Raw genomic sequence first — 12,169 nt, 5'->3', positions numbered from 1 at the left:
TTTTTAGAGTATTTCAATCTATGCTTTTAAGTACTTTAGGAAGTATACTTTATGAACTGAAAGTGCACTACACAGGCTACTTTACAGTATTCAAAAGTAAACCTTGAAATACACTATAAGTGTACTTTAAAGTGTACTAAATTACCTAAAAAGTGGGCCATTTCAGTTTTTGTAGTACAAAAATAGTATATAAATAAGTACACTGCTAGTATCCTTCAAGTAACATGCAAATAGTATACTTTTTATACTAAGTATACTTACAAAATAAACTTGAAGTATACTTCTTTTTTGTAAGGGTAGTGACGAAACGATATTACGGCCCTATTTTGCGTTTGTCAACACGGGTTGCAAAATAGAAAAAACAATGGCCTAATTTTGTTCATATTTTCGTTTATTTTCTTTTTTTGCCGTTTCATAATTGTAGGCAGATGCAAAGTCAGAGGTTTTGCAGAGGTTTTTCTTCAACTTCTTGGCCTCAATAAAAAATCATCCGATAGCGTCAGCGCATTTATTGCAGCACAGTTGAACTGAAAAACTGTATTTAATGCACCAAACCATATTCAGATAATTCATAAATTCACAGCTCAACATACAGAAAAACATAAAAGTAAACATCCTACCATGAAGTATTGCCTATGTCATATTTGCCGTCGCCCTTCTAACCAATCAACACGCATTTACCAGGGGGTCATGTCTTTGAACAACCAATGGCGGGCTAGATCAGAAACCACATGACCATTGTTTTTCTATCTGATGTCAGGAGATCGTAACGAATGACCCCATCAACACTGCAAGTTAGCATACAGTTAGCTCGTGTTTTTAGCACCAACTTGTTCATGTAGGAATTGACAGACGGAGAACTCCAGTTTTTGAAGCCGTCAATTGGATACTGGTATGTTATTTGACCTAATTGCTCACTTTCGTTATGTTGTATTTGGAAATCTATTTATGGCTTAACGCTACGCGAATGAAACTTCTTGTACAGCACTTTACAGCAGTGGCTTATATTTTCAGCTACAGTAACGTCAAGACTAATTTACAGCATGCTAATGGTACCCGTTGAATGTCCTTGGGTACCTTACCTTGGTTTGAAATGACGGTTACAGTAACGTCCGTTATTATTGCGGCACATTTATCTCGTCTTATCTACACAAAAGTGGTATATATGTTTTAGCTACCTATGTACTCTAGTTAACGCAGGTTAGACCTATCTTCGAAAATGTTGTTCATCTTTCTAACGAGTCTTATGCGAATTACATTTTTACATAGCAAGTATGGGATTATGTTTATTTTCATATTCGTTACAAACACGTTGGACTCCCCTATTCTATTTTGCAAGTAATTTCCATCAACTATAACTGTATAACTATTCAGTCTTTCATTTGTATTTTTTTATTTGTATTCATGCATGGTTTTCTTGTCCATCAGCTTGAGGAAAGAGTTTATTGTTTCTTTGGAATGGCCTCATGAAACCTGAACTCAAAGACTGAAAGGAATGACACTTAGATGGGCTCCAGATACCTGGGTTCTTAAGATTAGCCGAGCTGTTAACTTGTGGCATACACAAGTTAAAAGCCCAGCATATTTTCCATTGTCTCCTTTGCGAACACCTCATTGCAGGCTCCACGTAAGACAACCTTTTAGTCCCAAGGTTGGCTACCTCAGCTGGAAGGATGTCCAAACCAAAAAGAGCCAAGGACAAAAGGGATGGCTGTGCAGAGCTAGCAAGTTGAGGCAAAGGCTTGCCCTCCACACCAACACCTACTGTTTGAACAGTTCAGCATCCCGCTGGTCTGCTCTGAGCCAACACATGTCACGCATCAGGAGCACTCTGGACTCTGTCTCCAAAGCAGTGAGCGGGACACACTCTGACCTCATCTCCAAAATAGCTAGATTCAAACCTAATGCCGTTAAGGCAGGGACAGATGTTGAGAATAGCCCTGAGGTAGCTCCCCTGGCTCAGGTGAGCCAGGTGAGGTCAACCATCCCAGAGGCAGCTTCTGACCCAACTGGTACAGCCGTCGGGCCTAGTGCTACTCTTGCATCTGCCACGTCTCCTCAAGCTACACCTGCCCCTACGCCCATCAACATTATTCCTACCTCCACACCTACCTCTAACGCTGGCCCGGCCAGTGCCACAGGCACCGGTGGGGGTCAGTTGAGGGAGAAGAGACTCAGACGCATTACGACCACAGTCAAAGCCACTGAGGCCACAAAGGTGGCTCAGGCAAAGCCACCAGAGAATGTGTCCAAGAGCACCATTGTCTCCAAACAGACAACACCACTATTCCACCCCAGCTCCCTCTCTGTAAACCTGGACGAGACCTACAATTACCTCGCTCACCACGTCAATGCCTACTTTGGGAGCAGCACAAAGGCTGATGAGAAGAAAGCAGACAGTGAACACAGTGGTTCCAAGTCATATCCTTCCAATCAACCCAGTGACCTCTTGCCTGTGTCAGAAGCGCCTGGTCCAAGTGCTGCAACTTCTCCAAAAAAGGGAATAGGGCACTACCTGTCCTACTCAGGCCCAACTGTCCAGGCGTTTGTAGGGAATTACATTGCTCCCCTGGTGCCTAAATTTCGGACTGAGGCCAAGAGTGCAGCTGTGGAAAAAAAGCAGCTTTTGCCAGCAGAAGTTCCGGCAAAACAAGAGGAGGCCCTGGTGAATACGGAACAGAAGGCGTCTGAGGAGAAAGCTAAGAGACTGCTACTTCAGAGAGAGAAGGTAAACTCTGACCCCTACACAAAAGTGTGCCAGTGTTAACTTGATCTAAAACTTGAACTGGGTAGTCTTTGTCTTTTCTGATATCATTTTAGTAGCTGTATCAGGGCTTGAAATTGTGACAATTTTGGTCGCATATATGCTCCCGAAATTGTGTCTGTGTGACCTCAAAATATAGTTGGGAGCATATTTGTGCAAATAATCACTATGGTGCGACCAGTTTGAATTTCTTTACAGAACGCTCGCTAATCACTAATAAAGTGGGACATAGCAGGACGACTCAAATACAAGGTGTTGTATAAAAATGGTTGAAATGTGAGACTTTGAATTACATTTAATCTTAACTTTCATGCAGATTTTAGTTTTCCTCAGAGAGCAATACATCTATAACATAAACATTTTAGTTGTGGTACTCCTACATTTTTGCTGGTGCTCCTAACTTTTCAAAGTTGGAAGCATCAGTGCCACCAAGTAAAACAATTTCAAGCCCTGCGTATAGACGTGAAACAGCTTTGACCTTGTTCTTTGACAGAAGTGACAGAAACAGGCCCATGCCACTATTGTGTCTCTGGTGTATGTAATGGGAGTGTGCCACATCTGATATGTCCTACCACTGTGTGTGATATTGGCTGGCATTCCAATTGGAGTGTTCCTTGAATCCCTCGTCCCAAATAACTGCTATTTCACCCATCTGGAATCAGGGAACTAGATAAGATGTGGACTTTGACAAACCTATATGTTGTCGCCTATACGTTTGGGGGGAAGACAAGAATGACACAACCTATGATTACAGTGGCTAACCGTCAATGTAAAGGCTTCACTCTTGGCCCTCACTCTTAGTTATGCATAGCCTAAATGTTGGTCAACTACATCAACATGTTTACAGTTGTCTGTAACCCGATGCATGTTCGCCGTCAGCAGAGGGCTAAGGCTTCAGTTGAAATATCTAATTTTACTAGGCATTGGAATGTGCAAGCAAATAATATTCTAACATCCTCGTCTGTTTGTTTGGGCTGTTCCCAGATCATCGCTAGGGTGAGTGTTGACAACAGAACACGGGGCTTGGTCCATGCTCTACACAGAGCCTCAGATGTAAGGATCTACATCAACAGGGTTGAGGACCTTAGCTACCATCTCCTGGAGTTCCCTGAGACACGAGGCGTAGCTGTTAAGGTACACCAATCCATATTCCTGCTTTTTTTTGTCTTCATGTTCCTCCTTTCTTTCTTTTCTCTCTCTCTTTCCTACAAATCTGCTTCTGCCTTGAGTCAATGCATGAGCTTGTCAAAACAGATAAACATTCCTTCTGACACAACCTCTGAGAGAGACATTTGCTTTGTTGTGACGGTCATTTCGTTTCCCTTCATACTGTCACGCTGTCTGTTTCATGTTCCGTTGTTTACATTGACATTACAAACATGCTTATCTGCAATGCCTTGAGTTTCCCCTCCCCCAACCTATTTTAAACTCCTCTGCCGCATGACTCTGGGGATATCAGGGCGGCCAATGAATCTACTGAGTTTTAGTAGGGTGCATAGCCTAAGAAATACAATGGTCAAATCAGATGATACATGATGGGAGTTGCTCTCTCTCATCTTCTGAGTCTGTGTTCCCCTGTAGGAGAAGGTAGTCCAGTGCCTGCTGCGTCTGAGGCAGGCCAGTGACCCGGCTCTGAAGGCAGCAGTCTCGCAGGCCCTCACTCTGGTGGGCTATAATAACCCTGTCAACGGCCGCGGCATACGCATCCTGTCCATAGATGGAGGGGGAACTAGGTACTGCGTGCATGTGTGTGTTTTGAAACATTCAGTTGGGGTGTTCTCTGATTGGTTACGGTCTCATTAAACCCTGTGTCTGTGTGTGTTCTTTCCTGTTTTCTGACTTTCAGAGGTCTGGTTGCTCTTCAGACTCTGCACAAACTGGAAGCCCTGACAGGCAGACCCATTTACCAGCTGTTTGATTACATCTGTGGTGTCAGCACAGGTATGTTGTCCTGAGTCCTGCCCTACTTCTGCTGTGTGCGTGTGTTTGTGTGCGTGTGGATGTCATGTAGGTAGGGAGTGTGGATTAACCCAAACAGAGTGAAACACTATGGCCTGGACAGGGATGAACCAATTTCCTGTTGACCTATTTTCTGCTCTGGTCTTGTCTGACCTGATTGCCACTCTAATTTGAACCTGTATGCACACCAGGCCATTTGTAGACTAAAGAGCACATCTCTGTTCAATATTTACTCCTCATCCTTTATTCTTTTTGTAATTTTAGTTCTGTATAATACGGGTTATCATACTGTCTATTTTATCTCGTCATCAAATAGATTATTAGATAATAATGACGCCACAAGAAGCTTAGTTGGGTACATTTTAAATCGCATTTGTGGAAAGTACATGCCTGTGATATGAATGATGGTATCATAAATGTTATACACTGTATGGATATTGTATTGTTTTGTCACTTGTTTTAATTAATTCATTTCATGATATTATTATGGTATTATTGTTAAGTGCATGTTAATTCTGCTAAATGATTAAATGTAAGTATGTTCAGTTACCACAAGGGGGTGCTGTTTACCATGTTTGTTTTTTTACTTCCGTAATTCGCACGAAGTTCCTGGCATGGCTGTGCCTATTTTCTCCCAGCACAGCAGATAGGAAGGAATACTTTCCCTCTTTAGAACACACCACAGAGCACCTGCCTACAGAACTCCATATCAGTCCTGGCCACTCCCCCTCCTGTCTCTCTCCCCCTTTCATTTACACTAATCCTCCCCACTCTGAGGTAGCCAGCCTAGCTCTTCCTTTTCAGCGTGTTCCCCTACTGTGTGTTCCAGCCAGTGTGAGTTCTGCCAGAGTGTGTTCGAGTATAGGTATAGGTAGTATTTGACTGCAGGTCAAGAGGTTCGATTCACCCTCTGTATGCCACTTTAGATAAAGGCATAAATTAATACATTATCTTATCTTCCAGCCTGTGTCTGTTCAATCCAGGGTTTGTGTTCCATTCTAGTGTATATTCCATTCAGTGTGTGTTCCAGCCAGTGTTCACCAGTGACGTAATTCTCGCACAAGATAAAGTGCCCACGCTAAAAACACATCTGGTCAACATATGGGAGAGACTGTCCTGCAGGCCAGACTGGCCTCAGGCCCAGCCCATCATCTCAGCCTGCCATGCCAGCTTTGGGATGGGGTCTCTGGACTCAGTCCTTTCTGCTGTCCTACACCCAGTAGTTTGTGTGTGTGTGTGTGTGTGTGTGTGTGGAGGGGGTGGTCATTGTGTGGGTGGGTGGAGGGGAGCTTCTCTTTCCCCACAGACGTCTTAGAGGATTTGGCCAGAAATTAAGGGAACATTGATTTAGTAAATTTTTATTTAGTTGGTTTGGGTCATGTTAAGGAAGAGCTGCTATTATGCATTAGACTGGAAGGATATGAAAGGGGTCATGATAAAATGTTTGAGCTGCAGTGGATAAAGAGTCTGGTTTGGTTACAACCACACTGACAGGTAAGCATGCATGGCATGGGCTACTAAGCTAAATGGTAAATGTATCTTCTGGTCAGAAGATGGTAGTAAAAGGTTAGCAAGTTAGCCACACACAGCGCAGCAGTTTTCTGGCCATGGTGGCCATTTTAATCCTATCTAATGGCAGTGGATGGATCATCCCAGGGTAATGATGCCCATAACGGATTATCCATCAGGCAATTAGCCTCCCATCCAGTCTCTGCACCCATGCTAGCCCAGAGTGGAGTGGAATAATGAGGTTTATGTTGGGTCTTTTGTTTGCAACTCTTGATTCCTTGTTGACATTCTCTTGGGGAAATTTGAAGCAATCCCTTACGTGTGAGTGTATGTGTGCACGCGTGCATGTGTGTCCACAGGTGCCATCCTGGGCTTCATGCTGGGTGTGTTCCAGATCCCTCTGGATGAGTGTGATGACCTCTACAGGAAGCTAGGTTCTGATGTTTTCAAGCAGAACCTTATTGTGGGCACGGTGAAGATGGGCTGGAATCACGCATTTTACGACAGCGAGACCTGGGAGAACATCCTTAAGTGAGTCTGTCTGCCTGCCTCTGTATCCTCCACAAATCTCTTCTGTATGTCTTCATCATTTTTGATGAATCAAATATTATACTGGATGGGATAATGTCCAGGCTCAGGGGGTAGAGAGGGTCAAACACATTTATTCACCGAGTAAGTTTGCACAAACAAGGATCATACTATGGCAGGTTGGTGGTTCGACCCCTGACGCCTCCCGTCCATGTGTCAAAGTGTCCTTGAGCATGACACTGAACCCCACACAACATAGAAGGATTAAGTTGTAGTTACTTAGTTTCAGTGTAGGAGGTAGGCTACATCCCTGTGTGTGTGTGTGTATCTGTGTGGTCCGATCATGGAGCCCTTTTGAGTTCAGCTCTGAGCACACAACATTTCTGCACTGAATTCAGCTCTGAGCTGCCTGCTACACTTTTGAACTCACTGTAACTGGGCTAGAACAACTCCTGTAGTTTGGCTGAATACAGGAACTTGGCACAAAGAAAATCACCGTACTTTTCCTGGGACAGAAAAACATCAGATAGGCCAATTGGAGAACTATGACCGTATATCGTGCCATTGTTTTGGGGCCAGTTAATGAATCCTTGCAAAATTAAACTCCTATTGGCATCAATACTTGCTCCGACTTCTGTGTTGTTTTTGAACTTTGAAGAAGTTGAATTTGGATTTAGAATACGATCAGAACTTGGGAATAATATGCCACAGCAACAACATTAATCTAACTTCAGATTCATATAAACAGTATGTAACAGAGCTTATTTCATTTGCCGCAGAGAGAAAATGGGCTCAGATCTCATGGTGGAGACATCAAGAAACCCCAACTGCCCAAAGGTGAGCTTGATATTGTGACTCGCTCCTTCAGTGTCGGCCTCCCAGCCGACCCCTCCGGTCTTCCATATTGATGTCACAGCATCAAGCCTCTGGCTGCTGTCTCACTGGCCAGAACAACCTTCCACTATCAACACATTTCTCTAATGTGCCTCCACTGCTGCTCTCGGGGGATTGACAGAATTCCCATTATTGCCCTGCAAGGCTCTGGTATGATAGGGGCATCATTAGTTGTCCCGTTCAGATGTTGTGTGTGGCTCTGCTGTGACCTTTCTGGTGTTAGCTAGGGTTAAGCTTTAAGCTGTAATGAATCTTAAAGCTGAGTTGTATTTGTTAGAGTGAACTGGACGTTTTGCATTTCTTTTGACTCCAATATACAGCTAAGATGTTATGTTACACGGAATTAGGTAAATGCCACAGTGTATTGTTTGTATTCTATGCGACAACTTTCTGTAAAATACATCAACAAAACTGCTCCACTGATCCACTTAGCTTGACTTAGCACGCAGACTTGTTTTATCAAACCAAATGGAAAACCATCACAATTATGTGTCCTTCATGGCCTGCAGGTGGCAGCGGTGAGCACCATTGTGAACCGAGGCTCTCTGAAGGCCTTCGTGTTCAGGAACTACAACCTGCAGCCTGGGGTGAGATCCCACTACCTGGGTGGGTGCCAGCACAAGCTGTGGCAGGCCATCCGAGCCTCCTCCGCTGCCCCTGGATACTTCCAGGAGTTTCCCCTGGGCAACGACCTCCACCAGGTTAGAACTAGATAAATGTCTTCAACAATCTAATGCTTTTAACCAAAGTGATGTACCGAGGGGCAAATCGAGCCATTGACTATCTGCAGTCCAGTGCTCTTAACCACTGAGCTGTATTTCACTGAGTTAGACCCATGGTCACCCATAGGGGCTGGCACCAGCACAGACCTCAGACTACATGATCATTCATATCTGGAGGCAGAATCCCCCTGTGTGATGGTGTGTTAAGAGCCTTGCGAGTATATGGCCTCCTGTCTTGCTTCTCCACTGATCTTTAGTCAGTCAGTGCTTCCGTTTGATACCTACGTTCGCTGCATAATGCACTAAAGGAGTTGGGGGAGATAATGTGAAAGTCATCAGTCCGGTAAAAAGGTGGAGGTCCATTTCCACCCCATCAGCTCAACGTTTCCAGGCAGGTCTGTTTTTACAGAAGGATGAGTAATGGAATTATTGAGAGTCAGAGACACTTAGCTGTGTCTGTCTAAACAGACGTGCATTACTCCTGGAGCACAACATTGTACACACAGCACGCCCTACCACCCACCCCCTCTCAGACTTTTGACTGATCGATTCATGCTCTATGGCTATCTGCAGTCCTCAGAGGGCCGGGCTTGGCCTGAGCAATGTTGCTTTCGTCAACAAAAATTATGACTAAATATCATCTCAACGAACCTTTATCAAGTGACGAAAACAAGACGCATCGTAAATGCTGGTGATGTGACGATGACTATAATTAGATCTATAATGCAATATCGTTGACAAATAAAAACAAGACGAAATGTCGTTTACGAAACAATAAAAACAGACGAAATATTATAACGTTATTTTGCCTCGTTTACTCGCGTTATGATGAGGCTGTGCTTAATGTGTCTCATTTTAACGGTAGCTTAGACGTTAGCTTTAAACGTTAGCCACTGGAGCTGAAACCGACTGACAGTCTGAGACAAACGTGTAGTAGCGTGTTTGTTTGTGAGAGTGTAAAGTGGGTTACCATGTGTGATTAGTGTGTGTAGCTACTGTGTGTGTGCGTGTGTATATTTGTTTGTATGAGAAAGTGGGTTCTTCCTACCTGACTGACTGCATGTGTACTACTGTAAGCATCCCTTGTTGGACAAATACTGTAGCTAGTTGTCATTCACATAGCAATCACAGGGAACTGAATTTGGCATCAACAACATGACTTTGAATACCTTATTCTAGACTAATAGGCCTACATTAAACAAATGGTTTTGGCATTGACATAGGACTACTTCTCGAAACTACTGCTTAGACTACTTCTGTTTTGATTAAAAAGAGACTAAAATACAATTTTAATTGACTTAAACTAGTCTAAATGTCATCAGTTTTTGTCGACTAAAACTAGACGAAAATAGTCATGTATAAGTCTGACTAAAATAAGCAGTGCCGCCGCTCCCATAACGCGCACTACGCGCTGTGCGTAGGGCACCAAGTCCTGAGGGGGCACCAAAAAATTGCCAACTGAAAAATCATCATAGTTATTATAATTATAATGTCAATATTATTTCAGTAGGCCTATAGAAATATTACGCACCTTTTAGGCATGTAAATCACAAAACAGGCAAAACAAGAGATATATTTAAATGCTCAAAAAATGTTACGACAGTGCCCCCCCCCACCCACCCCACAAAAAAACAAATACACACTCAACTTTCCAAGCTCGCTGTGGGTGCCCTTTCCTACCTCAGTGGCCTGACGACTTTTGACAGTAGGCTAGGTAAACTTTTCGAAAATGGCCTCAAAAAGACAACAAGAGTCAGGGGCAGAAAAAGAAATAAACTGCGAGATGATGCCCGTGCATCACTTTTAGGTAAGTCCATGTTTAATTATTGTTAAATACGGGAAATGTGCTGCTAACTTATAGTTAGCCTATGCATACACCTCGAACTAGCTGACGTTATTGCTAATTTTAGCACACTCAAATATGTTATCTATGCATTTGAAATAACTGACGCCAGCTAGATGTTACTTTACTGTACATTCTATGATGCTTTTATATTCGATTGATCAAATCGTTTTTAAATGAGTAATAAAGGTGGAGAGCTTGCTGGCTGCTTGCTTTCAGTTTTAAATGTTTATAATTAATTTGGAAAACCATGCTAAGAAACGTAAGGGTGGGGCTGACAAATTAAGAGACAAAAATACATCACGTTTATTTTACATATTCTGTTTATGCTCCAAAAACTATTATGCACTCAAATAAAGGCCCCAAAATTTTAAGACTAAAATACTCAGACTTTCAGTCGACTGAAACTTGACTAAAAAGAGTATGAACGTGACTAAAACTAATAATAACTAAAATGACAGCTTGACACAAAGACCAAACCAAAACTAAAATTAAAACAGGCCGCCAAAAACAACACTAGTTGTGAGCAAGCACTTTGTTGAAAGTGCTCGAAGGATCAAATCATTTTATGATTTAAACTGTAGCAATATTCATTTACCTAGCACCAGTTTGCCCTCTCATCAGGTCAATATACACACAGGTGGGGGATGGAAACACAGCTGTATGATCCGCCCATGTGGATGAAGTTGGTTTGTGTGTGTGTGTCTGTATCAAAGGCTGGGTCCTGTGCTGGTGTGCCTCCACACTGTTAATTGGAAACGTTGTACATGTGTGCCAGTAGTAGGTGAGCAGAGCGGAGAACAATCTGGAATGAAAGGGAATAGCTGATGAAACACAGCTGTGCTGGTAGTGTTCCCAGCCTGCCGTCTTCCAGGTTTTACCCCCGGCCCACCCCCTCCTCCTCCCGACGATGCATACATTAGTCCAGTTCCCGGCTCTCCTCATCTCACACAGTCTGATTGCAACATCAGACTTGTTGGAAGGGGCGAGCAGACAAGCTCATTACCGAGCTGTTTGTCGAGACTCTGCTAGCTAACCTAATAACTGGGAAACCGCCTGTTCTGGAATGTGGGACACCGCAGGAAGTTACACGTGTTGACTTTGAAGCCTCAATTGCAAGGTCTTCAGTCTTAAGCTCACTGCTGTCAGAAAGCCTGTAAGAGGGAAAGTATTAAAAAGCACTTCAGTCAAGCTTCATACGATAACAGGAATTCATTATTCCTTTGTTCACGACAACATAAGGTCAGATAAAAATGAATTTATGAAATTCTTGATTACATAAAGGTCTTTATAGGTTTGTATACGAGGACAACTGTGAGTGTCATAGCAGGGCTCCAGACTGCGACCAAATACTCGCATTTTGTGACCAGTTTTTGAGACAGTGTGGGCATTTTTTTACAAGCACTCGCGCATGTGCGACCTAAACATTTTGAATTTATTTGGTGTGCATAACGTCAGCACACGTTTGCAACGACGCATTGATACGTGCTCGTAAGACAGCGATATCAGCGAGCTTTCAGCATTAGTACCGTAGCTAAAACTCTAGGAAAGTTGAGGGTATTTTTCGCATGGTACCTATAAACCTAGCTAAAAGTCTTGGAAAGTCTGGCCTATTTTTTGCTAGGTTCCTACGAACATGTCTTAATCTGCCAGACAAGTGGGTTTCCCTTTGTTCTTTTGGTCAGTTTCACGAGCCCTTCTTACCTTGCGTCATGGAGCCGAGCAACTAAATACTCATTTAGCACTAGCGTGGCTACTGTATCCCTGCCTCTGTTTGCGCTGTTATACTCGGCATGTATCATGTCGTGGTGTCGGAGGACTGATTGAAAAGCGCATCGTACATTTAAGTCATTTAGCTTAAACTTGCATGTAAAGTAATGTCACATTAAATAATGTATTTAAACTGTAGCTTATGTGGTGCGTCGCTGTACATCAGTTGTAAAAATGTCA

The 12,169-nt window shown here is 43.1% G+C and overlaps 1 protein-coding gene across 4 annotated transcripts in view; it reads left to right on the top strand.

Annotated features, from left to right (window-relative positions):
* The first annotated feature begins 738 nt into the window (after nucleotides 1-738).
* LOC146258443 (calcium-independent phospholipase A2-gamma-like) overlaps nucleotides 739-12,169 on the top strand; it is a 33,730-nt gene continuing 22,299 nt past the window's right edge. For 2 of the 4 annotated variants that reach the window (XM_084671208.1, XM_084671210.1), the window contains exons 1-8: nucleotides 748-892; nucleotides 1,429-2,728; nucleotides 3,749-3,898; nucleotides 4,346-4,497; nucleotides 4,611-4,705; nucleotides 6,592-6,763; nucleotides 7,540-7,597; nucleotides 8,164-8,355. In XM_084671208.1, coding sequence (XP_084527334.1) covers nucleotides 1,496-2,728; nucleotides 3,749-3,898; nucleotides 4,346-4,497; nucleotides 4,611-4,705; nucleotides 6,592-6,763; nucleotides 7,540-7,597; nucleotides 8,164-8,355 — 2,052 coding nt within the window. In that variant the 5' untranslated portion in view covers nucleotides 748-892; nucleotides 1,429-1,495. Of the gene's footprint in view, nucleotides 893-1,428; nucleotides 2,729-3,748; nucleotides 3,899-4,345; nucleotides 4,498-4,610; nucleotides 4,706-6,591; nucleotides 6,764-7,539; nucleotides 7,598-8,163; nucleotides 8,356-12,169 lie in introns of all 4 variants that reach the window. The other 2 variants (XM_084671207.1, XM_084671206.1) reach the window with 2 other exon arrangements.

The sequence above is a fragment of the Hypomesus nipponensis genome, chromosome 14 (genome assembly GCF_054491055.1).
Source record: "Hypomesus nipponensis isolate SF chromosome 14, ASM5449105v1, whole genome shotgun sequence".
NCBI lineage: Eukaryota > Metazoa > Chordata > Actinopteri > Osmeriformes > Osmeridae > Hypomesus > Hypomesus nipponensis.
This window is presented reverse-complemented; position numbering and strand designations above follow the sequence as displayed.